Consider the following 13,101-nt stretch of genomic DNA (forward strand, 5'->3'; position numbering starts at 1 on the left):
ACTTTCGCTATCGAGGCTGTTGAGGATATGCGTAATCATTTTTCCCAGGATGGTAGCCTAAGTCATCTCGCGTCGACTGCAGCCGTTGCCAGCCCGCTGCCCACCCCGTCCACATCGGTATCAGGGGCGAGCAAGCATGTCTCATCCTCATATTCTTTGTCTCCCACGGCGTCGGCAAATATCAGCTCCTCGGAGTACCCGTATGAATATTCTGGGGCAAATACCGTGCAGAATGCGGGTAGACATACAGAAGTTGTGATATCTCAATCGCTTTCGGAACATGCGCTTCTACCAACGCCTACAGATGTTGCTGCTAGGCCTGAAGTTCAAAGGCAGGAACAGGCACAAACCTTTGGCACAGATATAGCCGAGGAAAACGACGCTAATGCTGCCGCTGGTACTGGAGGCGTGTCGGGCATGTCCCCTTGTGAAGCCCGCGTTGCCGGGGCGTTTCACGAACACGGGTGTGTCTCATCAGTCCACGGTCTAGCCAGCATTATGAACCCAGTGTCAAGGGCACAGCATAAAGAAAATATATCTAAAATGACATGGAAAGGTGACAGCGCTATTGCGGCCTCCAAAGCGCGACTCATCAGCAATGCCGCTCTCCAACGGCAGCGGGAGCCTCGCATATTTCGTCAACCAGCCAATTTCGTTGACGTTGATGGCTGTCCTCCTGAGCTGGCCAAACATCTTCTGGACCTCCACTTCAACCGACAGCATTACGCCTACCTCGTCTCTTATCGGCCAGCCATCACGGAGAGTCTCGTCAATGGCGGTGGACCCTGGATGAATAAACTTTTGCTCAATGCGATCTACTACTCCAGCACACTTTATAGCGACAGGCAGGGCTTAAGATCAGATCCAGACGACCCAAACAGCACCGGATCCCACTTTTATAGGAGGTTTCGCCAGCTACTGGCGGATGAGATTGACAAGCCGAGTATTCCTTCTGCGCAGGCTTTGCTGTTGACAAGTGCTACTTTAGTATCCCATGGAAGATCAAGCGCCGGTTGGAATTTGTCTGGTACAGCATATCGCATGATCATTGACATGGGATGCCACTTGATGCTTGGTCCCGACTACCAGAGCATGTCGAAAGCAGGCCACGGTCAGCTTTTTAGACGGGATCTGGAGCAGGAAATGCGCAAACGACTATACTGGGGCGCTTTTGTCACTGATGCCACCCAGTCCCTCTATCTCGGCCGGCCATGCATGTTCGCTGCCGCTGAAGCGAGAGTTCCATTGTCGTTTCTTGACACTTTTGAGGAGCTCGAAGAATGGGAACCGTATATTGATCCTTTATCTCCTGCTGAGCCGCCACCGACTTATGCGCCACAACCTGCGCATGCTGTCTCAACTTTCAGCTGGCTTGCTCGTCTTTTCCAGATCTCGACTCGAATCACCGACTTGTACGGACTACAAGCAATCAAATGCAGCTCGGAGTATCTGCAAGACAAAAAGGCTTCAATTGAAAAAGACCTCGACTACTGGAGGACATCATTGCCGGCCCATCTAAGGTTCGATCCAGATGGAGCTTATACGCCACCACCGCACCAAATAACACCACAGTAAGCTCTGCCTCTGCAAGAATTTTGAACGTAATCTAATTTTGAATTATTAGCACAACCCTCCATGCATTGAATATTCTCCTTCACCGTGCATTTTTAGAAGAAGGCCATCTCCACCGCCATTGTGATGAAGGCGGCCACAGACGAAGCGAAGAGGCATGCATTACTAGTGCACTAGCAATTCAAAAGCTAGTTCGTGCATACAAGACAGCCTTTACTCTCCGTCGCGCGCCATTTTTGCTATCCTACGCCGTCTACTCGGCTGTCATAGTCATACTTCGTCAGGAGCGGCACGAACGTGGACAATTCATGGAACCCATCTCCTTTTTCTGGACTTGTCTGAGTGAGCTGCAGCACGGGTGCAACTTGGGTCTACAGAAGCCACTTAATATCTTGCGAGATATGGTGCATGAATTCCAGGTCAGCACTCGAGAAGGCGGCGCAAGTGACTATGAGTTGCCTCAAATTTCTGGCTTGAACGAGACACTTTTCTCACTGCCCATAAATCAGGGCCAGCAGACCATGAATACAGATTTTCTGAATACGCCGATAGCTGGAGAGCAATCTTTATCCCCAGATTACATGGAAATTATGAACCAGTCAGAACTGGGATTTGGCACCTCGTCGCCAGGCTTCCTTGCCTCCTTGAATCAGCTGGAAAACGATATATCGCAAGATACTTTGTACGGACTATTTGCACCACCACAGTTGTTTCAATAATGTATTTATAATAGCAAATCAGCTACTATGCCTTGATCGCTGCTATCATCTTTCTCATAATCACTGTGTACCCTCCACCTTCCACACCCTCCGAATATTTGGCTTAGCAGCATTACTTCTAATACGCAGCGTCCATTCCGTCACACCAGCTCGCCACTCTGGCCCTCCGAGACCATTTTCTTCATCATAAAAATTGAACCCGTAGAAGTTCGCTGTTTCAGCCACCCCGTAGACCTTGACTAGGGAGTATCGTCTCGCCGCTTGCCAGCCAGGCACCAGAGTTAGCTTGGTGCCATGCTCCTGATCGTACCACGCATGGTAGTCTGCCTCTTTGTCCGAGTGTGGAGTAGAACCGTTGATCACGAGGATGGATCCTTGTGCTGGAGGCGTGGGTGGCACGTAAGGGCTGGTTTGCAGCTCCGCACCTCCCGTGTCCCGGCCATTGATAAAAGCGCAGATTACCCATGAAGTATTGGGGCTGGTAGCGGTGTCGGCATCATAATGCTCTTTTGACGAGAGAAGCGGCGAGATGTCGCTGAGGAAGTAGACCGTGTTATGCGCGGGTGTTTTGTTGTCGTCGGCTTTCAGTGTGTATTTGGCCTCGATTTTTGGGATCCCGATGGGAGAGACATTGTCAGAAAGACGCATAAGTACTCCGGGAATGGCCATAGCTGTGAATGTATATTAAAATATGGAGAATATGAAGCAGGTGGTTATATTATTTGCCAAGTCGCCCCGAGATATAAAACTAGAGCATAGTTTTCTATTTGCTTAAGATCATGTATTTAGATGCATGGAAATATTTGATTTCCGAGTGCAAAAAGAGTACTTCCGTTCCACAACAGTGCTCATTTCCTCCCCGCATCTCCACCGGACATCGACGTCCGACCTGAGCTAACGTGGTGGAGCCCGAAGTAGATTGTTTCCGAGATGAAAAGAGTTACCTGACACATTCCCAAGACCTCTCTTCTCGATTCACCTCTATTCTATCATAGCTGACGTCTCTTTCAACGTTCTCTCAGTCTCATCATGGCTCCTCCGCTCAATCCTCTTCCTTCATTCGATGAGCTTCCCTTGCGCGAGGGCGACCCACCAAACTCGGCCTGGGGGCTATGGGGCGACGGGTCAGACAGTGCACTGGGATCCCTGAACTACCTGACTGACGAGTTGGTGTTGAAGACAATCAAGGAAGAGGTGAAAACCGGAGAGCGCATTGGCCTAAAGTGTGTAATTGGACATTGAATTAAGAACAGATTCGAGGCTAACAGATACTTTTCCTTGAAAAATAGCCTTCCTCTTGATCTATTCAATCCGCCACTTCTGGGACGGGCCGGTTTCGAGCAGAAGATTATCGACAAGAACCCGCTTGTAGTCAACGATGACGTGGTGAGCTTAGCTTTCTCAGTACCAGATGAACAACCAGAACTAATTATCTAGATTACTTTCAACACTCAAGGAAGCTCTCAATGGGATAGTCTGCGTCACTTTGCTTATCAGCAAGACAAAAAATTCTACAACGGGTTAGCCAAAATTACCAACAACTCGAATGTTAGCAAAAGCTAACTTGTTGGTATAGGACCACTCAAGCCGATATCCACGCTTCTGGCCGCACAGAAATCAATGGATTGCAGAGCTGGTGCTCGAAAGGGCTCGCGGGTCGGGGCGTATTGATCGACTATGTATCGTATGCGCAACGTCACGGTATCGAAGTGAATCACTTCGCGGGTCACGCCATCTCAGTCGAAGACGTGTTCGCCATCGCTGAAGAGCAAGGAGTCGATTTTTGCACTGGAGATGTGCTTTTCCTGCGTACTGGCTATGTGGCCGCCTACAAGGCACTAGATGCAGAAGGGCGAGAGAGGGTCTCCAACGTGCGCGAGTGGTGCGGCCTAGGTCAGTCTCGAGAGACAACAGAGTGGCTCTGGAAGAGACAGTTTGCTGCCGTGGTGAGCGATTCGCCTGGATTCGAAGTACGACGTGAGTTATAACCAATAATTATCGGTGTATGGCCCTCTTGCTGACTGCTTATTCGATATAGCTCCGACAGATAAGAAGTGGCATCTTCACCCGATCCTACTGGCCGGATGGGGTACACCACTAGGGGAGTTGTTTGACCTAGACAAGCTGGCGGAGATCTGTGCCAAAAATAATCGCTGGTCCTTCTTCTTTACATCGGCACCGTTGAACTATGCTGGTGCTGTGGCTTCACCTCCAAACGCGACAGCTGTTTTGTGAGTCCTTTGGCCGGAGGATGCTTTTTTATGTGAATATTCATTCTATGGCGGAGTCAAGAATACATTAACTTGGATTGATGTTGGCTTCCTTGGCAAATTGGCTCTAATTATTTGGAACCAGACTAAGGTACTTGAACAAAGGAAGTTATGAATCATCTACCTTCCCAAAAATCCCAGTCCTGATGCCACCCAAGTGGTTCTCCTCTGCTCCCCGCTCAACTCGTAGGCTTCCGTCCATGTCCTCTTACTTTGATTCTCAAAGTTGGCCCACTCCTTTTTACCTTTATATCGAGCAAAAACCAGCAAGCTTTCGTCCTGCTCACCGTCTCCACGGTGCAACACCCAGAAACTAAGTACTTGGTCGACTTGCTTCGCGTCCTGGGCAAGACGGTACAGCTGCTCCAGGACCTGGTTCTTGTATCCAGCCAGTGGGGTCAACTCATCTACAACGATGTAATGGTTGGTCTCAGCGGAGTTCATGAAGTTGACAAGCTCGTTATCACGCGTGAGAAACCCCACAGACGACGGCCGCCAGAAGCGCAGGTCGCTGGGACGGTCGAGCAGCGCCTCCTCGCCAACGGCGGCACGGAAGGCTTTGTATTCAGCGCTCGCACGGTGAGTTACTGTATTTGCCTCAACATTTTCGTACCTGAGCTCTGTCAGTCCGAGACTGTGTTTTCTCGGGCTATGATCTTACACTTCTAGTCCCCTCAGCCAATGGTGAGGGATAGTGTCATTGTCTTCAGCATTCCGGAACCAGGCATATGCCTGGCACTTGGGCTCATTTCTATGGGTGACTGGGGCAATTTTAGAGATATATTCAAGGAACTATGAGTGCAGAACAGTAAGCTTTAAAATTTCAATTGATGGATTCATTTATTTTCACTTCAACTTACTCGGTCGCGTTTCGCTGCAGAAGCGCAGTTTGAGAGAGGGGCAATGATGAACATGGTGCTGGTAGTGTCTCGAGATTCGGGATGCGTAGTTTCTCAAGAGGTCGTCTTCCGAGGTCATGTCCGGACTTCTCGAATCCAGCCGGAGAACAATGTCCATCGGCCCCGACACCGCTCCCCACATCTTGGCAACTAAAAGAAATGTCCTCCCATTTCGAATCTTGGCCTTTAGTTCGATTCCAAGATATTCAAAATATGTCTGTCGCCGAGACACCAACTCTACCGGCCTCCTTCTGGGAGCCCGTTCTCGCTCTCCCCTCCACTTCGGACCGCATCAGATGGTACATGTGTGTCCTAGTTACCCTCTCTTCGCTCAACTATTCCGATATAGTCCCGCAAGTCTACAATCACCTTGATGAGCATCTTTTGTCCACTATGTCTCCGGAAGACCGCTTTTCCGTGTCTCAAAAGCTTCGGGAGGGGCTGATTAAGTCCACCGGCATCGTCGGTGCCGCGCGAACGGGTAACGCAATGCGAGCCTTGGCCACTTGCATACCAGTTGAGCTCCGAGAGAAAGAATCTCCCAGATCTAAGGAATCAGATGAGACTGCTAGGCAAAGAGGGAAGGAATTTTGGACGAGAATATACTCTCGGAATCGAGTGTTCGATCCTGAGGCGTCGGTGCGAGCAAGTCCCGACTATGCATTTATTATCCGAGGTATGACGCTCAAACAGTTTGACATGATGAATAATAGCTAATGAATAAATAGAGGTGCTGTATGGACGGATATTCTCCTTTGACGGCGTCATTGATGATTTGACAACGGGATATGTAATTGTCTCCGCGCTTTACGGCATGGACTGTCCGAACCAGTTGCAGCATCATATGAAGGGAATGTTGATCAATGGTGCCACGAGGCAGGAACTCAAAACACTACAGGATCTGTGCTTGGGGCTGGCCAACATTCTTGATGTCAAGTTCAGGCATGAACCTGCCTCTATTCCTGAGATGCCGGAGTAGAGACGGAAGACAAACTCGGAAATAGATGAATAAAATGAAATCCAAAAAACTGCAAGGTATTAAGACATATCTATCTTCCCTTGTACTCGTGCCATCCTTCGATCTCATTCCCTTCACGCTCACCTAGCCCTAACGTCCAGCGAATGGAATCCAGCATCCGTGCATCAAACACTTTAGTAGCTGGGAGATCTGGCCATCTCCTGAAACCATGGGGAAGGCCTGGAAAAATATAGACACTTGTAGGAATGCTGCGTGAGTTGGCAGATGGTCAGCATTGCTTGCCTGATCTTCTACAGCCTCGGCAACTCACCCCAGTGCTTCCAGTCTTCTAGAGAAGAGCAGTCCGTCATCTCTCAGCGGGTCCATTCCAGCTACCACAAATGCTGTTTTTGGCCAGTTACGTAGCTGCACATCAGGCACCAATGCCGTATTAAGCAGTGGGTCAGCAGGGTCTTCTGCACGAAGCAAATCACTGAACATCTTCAGTCGAGGCCATGGAATCACCGGTGCATCGCGGCATTGCATCTGAGCAGTCTTCTCAGAAGCGACAAAGTGATTGAATGGATAATTATCCACATGGATAAGCCAGGGAATACTCAGTGTCACGCCCTGGATCAAGCGTTGCCCCCGAAGATCGCGAAGTACCGCAGCCGCGGCGAGTCCAGCACCAGCTGAGATGCCCAGAACAGATAGTCCTTTAGCTGCATCAATACCTAGATCTGGCAAACTTCTTTCTATATACGCCATGGTATCTTCGGTATCATCGTGCGGGGCTGGATGGGACCACTCTGGCGTGTGTCTATAGATGACACTCAAAACAACCACGCCCAGCGAGTCAGCCATTATGGCACAGAGATAATCGTCTGACTTCTCAGATCCAAATAAGAACCCTCCACCGTGAAAATATATTAAGCCCTGTCGTGGATCTTGTCGTTGCCCATGCTGGCCAACTGGTGAATACCGGCGTAACGGAATGGTGTGGCCGGCACGAGAAGGAATTGAAAGTGTCGAGACGTCAACCCGATCCTTCAGACCTGACTCGGCCATCAACTTCTGAGAGGCAACCTCGCGATTGGCATTCACAGCCTGGCGGAGCTGCGAGGCTTCCAGAATATCGTTGCCGCTGAACCCGTCTTTGGCGGCGGCCGGATTGCGAGCGATAAATTCCAGCCATTCCTTGCTTGGCGCTCCGTATTTTGAGAAGTCCATGACTGTTAATATTTTCAATGGGATTGTGGAAGGCGTAACTACCCCGCGTCATTTTACATCCTCGCAATTAATTGTAGTCTGCCCGACTACCGGGAGGTCAATCTCCGGACCCGGAGCCATTAGAAGAGACTGACTTACACAGAATGGGGCCATGTTTCTTGCCAAGTCTTCTTTAACATCACTGCACACATTGGTCGTCAGATATTTTGGTCAACAATGCTGAGATAATGGGACCCGTGGCGCCGCCCCGGCCGTGAATGCGGCGGATGTTTTAAAGGCCATGACGTTAATGTCACCAGCATGATGCTCATGGTCAAGGTTGCGGTTCCGCGACGCAGAAAAACGATCCGGAAGACAGAAGTATTCGAGGCAACATCGTGAATCTGGGCTCCGTAGCCAGTCTACATGGTGGACCCCCAGTCTGCTCTACCCGATGAGCAAAGAAGCCGTAATCAACATGACTCGCGCGATGGCAGCTCATTATTCCACAGCCAAAAATGCAAGCCAACTGCGTTTGTCCGGCTAAGCACTGATCCATGGTCTCCCCACATGGCATTTGCCAGCAGCTGACCAGCCTCGCGCGTCCCAAGTGCGCTCTACACATCAATAATATACATGTCCGGAGGAATGAATCCGGCCACATGAGAGGCTCGGCAGAAACGCAGTCTACTCTAGTCCCCGAGTTCGCCGTATCCCAGACGGAGGGCAACGCGTGGGGTTGCGCCGGAGCTGTGAGGCTCTTAGCCGTAAACAAGGCGTGGTGGATTACAGGCACAATTTTGGTGGTGGATGCTGGCGCAATGTGTGCCCGACTGGTATCAGAGAGCTAAGAATTATTGGAATATGTTGTACAAAATTTCAAGGAAAGGAAAGATTCTTCCAAGAATCCCCTCATGGCCCCGTGGGGGTACTGTGGAGAACTAAGGTTGTGGAGTGGACTCTTATTTCCGGATACTCGGACACAGAATCCTTCGTCGTCGCTAGCCGACTGATAGTTGCTTGGGCCGGGGAGATACTAAAGGATCCATGGAGTAGCTGAATCCTTGAAATTGTTGTTGGCTCAGAATTCTTTTTTCTTTCCTTTCAACACCTCCTCGTCATGGCTACCACCGTCGGCCAAGACCACCCAAAGCATGATAGCCTAGAAGTCGAAGACGTCGAGCTCAAATCAGCAACATACAATCCAAGGGCCCACCTCATCCCGCGACCATCCGAAGATGAAGGTGATCCGCTTAATTGGCCGATGAAGCTGAAGCTGCTCATTTTGTTCCAAGTCTGCTGGCTTGCTTTTGTGAGTTCAAGTCTTCATGTAAGGGAAGACGCTTGGTTAATGTTGCTTTTATCAGCTTGGAACGTGGAATACCTCTGTGATCAACCCAGCCTACGGTCTTCTATCAGAATCCCTTCATATCTCCGAGGTCCAAGCCTCCTACCAGACGTACGTTGGGTACTCAGTGGAGTGGATATACGATCTAACGAATGCTTATCTAGTACCATTGCCATCGCCTTGAACGGTGTCGGCCCCTTCATTTGGATCCCGCTCGCCAACGTCTACGGCCGACGTTTCGTATACCTGTTCACCACGCTGATCGGCTTTGCCACAGCTCTTGGCTCCGGATTCGCCAAATCATACGGTGCACTGATTGGCGTTCGAGCCATCAATGGCCTCTTCCCTGTATCCATGGCCCTCGGCCCAGCCACCGTGACAGACTTGTTCTTCTACCACCAGCGCGGCCGCGCGCTCGGGATATTCACTGTCATGCTCAGTTCAGGCTCGCATTTCGCTTCCCTGTTCGGTGGACCCGTCACGGCGTTTGTGGGCTGGCGCTGAATTTTCTGGATCACCGCGGTCATGAACTTTGTCACTTTGGTCTTCTTGGTCTTCTTCCTTCCTGAGACCATGTACTACAAGCCTCGGATTTACTCCGATACCAACCCGGAACCCCCAAAGCTGACTATGGCTAAGTACCGCGAATTGCTGCGGCCATGGACCACCTTCGCAGGCGTCAAGCTAAGGGCTAAGCACATCGTCCTCCCAGCCTTCCGCATGGGTCTTTATCCATCCGTTCTTTTCCCCAGCTTGTACTATTCGGCGCAGTACTGTTTTACAGCAATTTTCCCTGCTGTCACTTACGCCATTACCTTCAAAGAACGTTTTGGCTGGAACGCCCTACAGTGCGGCCTGGCGTATGGAGGCACTATGACCATTGGTGCTCTTGCAGGCGAGGTGTGTTTTATCTTATTTCAAAATCTTGAAATACCCAACTAACTGTGGCGGTTCCTCACGATAGCTTGCGGCAGGCAGGATCATTGATAGTATCATTCGGCGCGAATCCAAGCGACTAGGCACAGATAACCCACCGCCCGAAGTTCGATTCAGAGGTCTTTGGCTAGGTGCAGCCCTTGTACCAGCAGGTCTCCTCATTTTTGGCTTCACTATGTCTTACAAGTCTCACTGGGCGGGCCCACTGGCAGGCATGTTTATCGGCATCTTCGGAGTCCAGATCGTCGCGACAGTTTGTTACACATACAGTATCGATTCATACCGGGTCGAGGGCTCTGAGGTCGCTCAGTTCTTTAACTTCAGCCGTCAGACCATGAGCTGCACTATTGCATTCTATGCAGTGAAGCTGTGCGATTCCATCGGGTTCCAGTTTGCTTTTCTCATGTTCGCGCTCGTTGGTAGTGTTGTAGCTTTTGCGCCTGTGGTTTGGCTGATGTGGAAGGGAGAAGATATCCGTGAGAGAATGGGTAGCCCGGTCAATGTCAGTGTTGCCGATGATATTATTGCGGATTATAGTGCGGTCTATCAGAATCACGCCCGTGAGTAGGGCAAGGAAGGGGATTTTGGTTAGGCTCGTTACAGGGGTTCATGGGTGCTTGTTAAAAGTTGTATAGCAAGTATTCCACCGGGAATCGACTCGTTGTGTAGGCAGCAATCCAGTTACTGCGACATTTCTTTCCAATATGTACATCGGGCAGATCAATCAACAACACCTTTGTTATCCGCCCAACTAGGCTGAATCATCCGACAAACACCCTCATAGTCCTGAAACCGCTGCGAGTCTTCTGTCAACCCCTGCGTTGTCCAAAACATAGTCCAATTGCTATCCGCCAGTTTCCAAGTGCCGCACGAGCGTTCAAAATACCATTTGTTCACTGGATTATCCTTTCGACTGCGCCAGCACACCCCATTCGGGAAGCAGGTGCGCACCATAGCGTTAAAGAGGACATCTGCGACGCCACCGGCGCCCTGGCTGCGTTTCAGGACGGCGAATTTGTCTAGGTATGGAACCATGCGGGACAGACTGGCTTCGCTGCCATCGTCGGGGACGTCAGGCGGTGTTTCCCAGGTTAGGATTGCGCCGCCTTCGTATTCGCCGGCGATTATGAGGCCGGCGATGCGGTCGTTAACTCGTTCTAAGTATTTCTGTACATCTAGTTTCCGGTCAAAGGAATCTTCGATCAGATGTACTAGTCGAGGTAGGTCGATGGATGGGTCGTTTAGTTGTAGGCGTGGCTGGCTCTGTGCGGTCCATACCTGAACGCGGGGATTGGGGAGAATGGTGAGAGGCATACCGCGCTTGGCGACGGTTGTATGCGATGAGATGGGATTGATTGCGCTGGGCCCACCACCATTGGCCACACCGCGTCGGCGCGGCGGGAGAGAGGACGAGAGTAGAGGCTTGTCAGTGAGAAGGTTGTGAATGAGGGGGTTTCGTTGGCGTCGGGTGCCGACGACTGAGAAGTCCGCTGCAGTTGGCTGGCGCGGACAGGCCGAGTGGGCAACCTCCTGTGGGGAGGTGATGATGCCGGAAGACGCAGATGGGAGCATTGCAAGGGCCTGCTGGGATAGTCGGAGATTCTTGAGGTGTCCACTAAGCGCTCTTTCCACTGTCTCTACTCCGGGTAAGTGGCCCGAGTGTTCTGGCAGGGCGGAAACAACCTCGTTATTCACGAATTTCGAAAATGGATTGCTGTTGATAATTGAGGACGTGGCCCCAGGACTCATCGAAGATATCGACTGTGTACCTTGCGCAGAAGCTGTATCGATGTGCTGAAGCAGTTCGTCCTCAAGCACGTCAAACTCCTGCTCCATGTTGATGAACACATGAGACATCTGCGGGCCATGGAAAGCTGGAATGCCCCCGAGAGGATCCAAAATAATCACGCGGTCTAGCGAAACCTCTTTCTGAAGACGTTTAATTCTCTCCGCGGTGACTGTCGGGTTTTCATCCGGGTCTGGATTTGTTGACAGGCCCGCGAAATCTTTGGTCAAGGCAAGCACAACATCATCGGCCGACACCGGGACGGCTCTAGGCTCATCTTCCGTATATGCAATAGGTGTAACGATGAGAACACGTCCATCTCGAAGGGGGTTTAGCAGCGCCTTGCGAGACAAAAGACTGAGATTGCCAGTATCTGATATGGATAACGCCGAATCCAGCCGGAAGGAGTTTGAGTCGGGCTGCGAATCAATTGCTGCCGAGATCCGATTCGCTTGCTCCACAGTCACTTGTCGTACCGCAGAAGCATCGTCAAACTTCCCCGGATCGACCACAAGGCAGCATGCCATCCCCAGACGGATAAGCTGCGACAAGGTCTTGGCCACTCCATCCACGACCTCGTCCTCTAGCGATTGAGGCGCAGTGATCTTGACTAGAGCCAAGTGAACCCTTTCAGAGTATTCTTGCCCCTGTGGAGCCGGTGTGGTATCTTGCCGGAACACGGGGCTATCGTAAACTGCCCTTGAAGCGCCATAGAATGAGCCGAGGTTCACGCCGGATGGTAGTGAAGCTGGAGGAGATGCCTTCTCGGATTCTTTAGAGGGTTTCTGTCCGGACTTGGAGGGCTTTTCTTTGAAACGAGAGAGGTACGATCTGGCCTCTCGTTTGGTCGAGGCAGAGCTCAATAAACTGAGGAAGAATTCCTGTGAAAATTAGCAATTGAAGCTCCATTGCCGTGCAGCGACCTCCACACATACCCTGTCGAGCAGCTTCTCTTTTGCCCGGTGGCCTAGCCGATCCTGCTTTGTGCTAGCACCTGAGAATTCGGCGAACTGGGGTCGCTGTAGAGGCGGGCGCGTCGCGGGGTCATTGGGACGGGAGACCTATCGAGGGAAACCAGTCAGTGGGAGCCTCGGATTCAGGGTCCTGTGAGGCTCACCGTCCGCAAAGCTGTCCGCGGCCAGCCCAGTGTCCGAGAGCTCATTTTCCAGCTTGTCCACCCTTCATGTCAGGGACCAGAGTGCGCAGGGACTCTTCAAGTCGGAGGCAGAGTGAGTCAGCCCAAGCCGCCACCGCCTCGGTTCTTCTTATCCACCCGATGTATGAGGAATATGGTCGCTGATCATCTCTACGAGCTCTCTTATTGGCTGTCAAACTGCCCTACTTCTTCTGCTGAGACTTTCGAATTTGAGGTTTTCTAGAATCCTGGGCGATCGACATCGGGGA

The 13,101-nt window shown here is 51.1% G+C and overlaps 8 protein-coding genes across 8 annotated transcripts; 4 read left to right on the plus strand and 4 right to left on the minus strand.

Annotated features, from left to right (window-relative positions):
- Positions 1-2,351: 2,351 nt before the first annotated feature.
- On the minus strand, positions 2,352-2,960 carry PFLUO_LOCUS3959 (uncharacterized protein; the record flags this gene model as incomplete). The annotated part of the gene is made up of 1 exon (XM_073781261.1): positions 2,352-2,960. The coding sequence occupies one exon, from the start codon at positions 2,958-2,960 to the stop codon at positions 2,352-2,354; it is 609 nt and encodes a 202-aa protein (XP_073638034.1).
- Positions 2,961-3,320: 360 nt separating this feature from the next.
- PFLUO_LOCUS3960 (uncharacterized protein) lies at positions 3,321-4,526 on the plus strand (the record flags this gene model as incomplete). Its single annotated transcript, XM_073781262.1, has 5 exons — positions 3,321-3,514; positions 3,581-3,677; positions 3,729-3,811; positions 3,868-4,268; positions 4,330-4,526. The coding sequence occupies 5 exons, from the start codon at positions 3,321-3,323 to the stop codon at positions 4,524-4,526; spliced, it is 972 nt and encodes a 323-aa protein (XP_073638035.1).
- A 155-nt stretch (positions 4,527-4,681) lies between these two features.
- PFLUO_LOCUS3961 (uncharacterized protein) lies at positions 4,682-5,475 on the minus strand (the record flags this gene model as incomplete). The annotated part of the gene is made up of 3 exons (XM_073781263.1): positions 4,682-5,174; positions 5,223-5,353; positions 5,422-5,475. 3 exons carry the CDS (start codon positions 5,473-5,475, stop codon positions 4,682-4,684), a joined length of 678 nt encoding a protein of 225 aa, XP_073638036.1.
- A 378-nt stretch (positions 5,476-5,853) lies between these two features.
- PFLUO_LOCUS3962 (uncharacterized protein) lies at positions 5,854-6,439 on the plus strand (the record flags this gene model as incomplete). The annotated part of the gene is made up of 2 exons (XM_073781264.1): positions 5,854-6,136; positions 6,189-6,439. 2 exons carry the CDS (start codon positions 5,854-5,856, stop codon positions 6,437-6,439), a joined length of 534 nt encoding a protein of 177 aa, XP_073638037.1.
- A 306-nt stretch (positions 6,440-6,745) lies between these two features.
- On the minus strand, positions 6,746-7,648 carry PFLUO_LOCUS3963 (uncharacterized protein; the record flags this gene model as incomplete). The annotated part of the gene is made up of 1 exon (XM_073781265.1): positions 6,746-7,648. The coding sequence occupies one exon, from the start codon at positions 7,646-7,648 to the stop codon at positions 6,746-6,748; it is 903 nt and encodes a 300-aa protein (XP_073638038.1).
- A 1,099-nt stretch (positions 7,649-8,747) lies between these two features.
- PFLUO_LOCUS3964 (uncharacterized protein) lies at positions 8,748-9,479 on the plus strand (the record flags this gene model as incomplete). Its single annotated transcript, XM_073781267.1, has 3 exons — positions 8,748-8,939; positions 8,995-9,086; positions 9,140-9,479. 3 exons carry the CDS (start codon positions 8,748-8,750, stop codon positions 9,477-9,479), a joined length of 624 nt encoding a protein of 207 aa, XP_073638039.1.
- A 69-nt stretch (positions 9,480-9,548) lies between these two features.
- On the plus strand, positions 9,549-10,479 carry PFLUO_LOCUS3965 (uncharacterized protein; the record flags this gene model as incomplete). The annotated part of the gene is made up of 2 exons (XM_073781268.1): positions 9,549-9,875; positions 9,940-10,479. 2 exons carry the CDS (start codon positions 9,549-9,551, stop codon positions 10,477-10,479), a joined length of 867 nt encoding a protein of 288 aa, XP_073638040.1.
- A 152-nt stretch (positions 10,480-10,631) lies between these two features.
- PFLUO_LOCUS3966 (mitochondrial) lies at positions 10,632-12,859 on the minus strand (the record flags this gene model as incomplete). Its single annotated transcript, XM_073781269.1, has 3 exons — positions 10,632-12,578; positions 12,633-12,758; positions 12,815-12,859. 3 exons carry the CDS (start codon positions 12,857-12,859, stop codon positions 10,632-10,634), a joined length of 2,118 nt encoding a protein of 705 aa, XP_073638041.1.
- Positions 12,860-13,101: the final 242 nt, after the last annotated feature.

This window comes from Penicillium psychrofluorescens, assembly GCF_964197705.1.
Source record: "Penicillium psychrofluorescens genome assembly, chromosome: 2".
Taxonomy (NCBI): Eukaryota; Fungi; Ascomycota; class Eurotiomycetes; order Eurotiales; family Aspergillaceae; genus Penicillium; species Penicillium psychrofluorescens.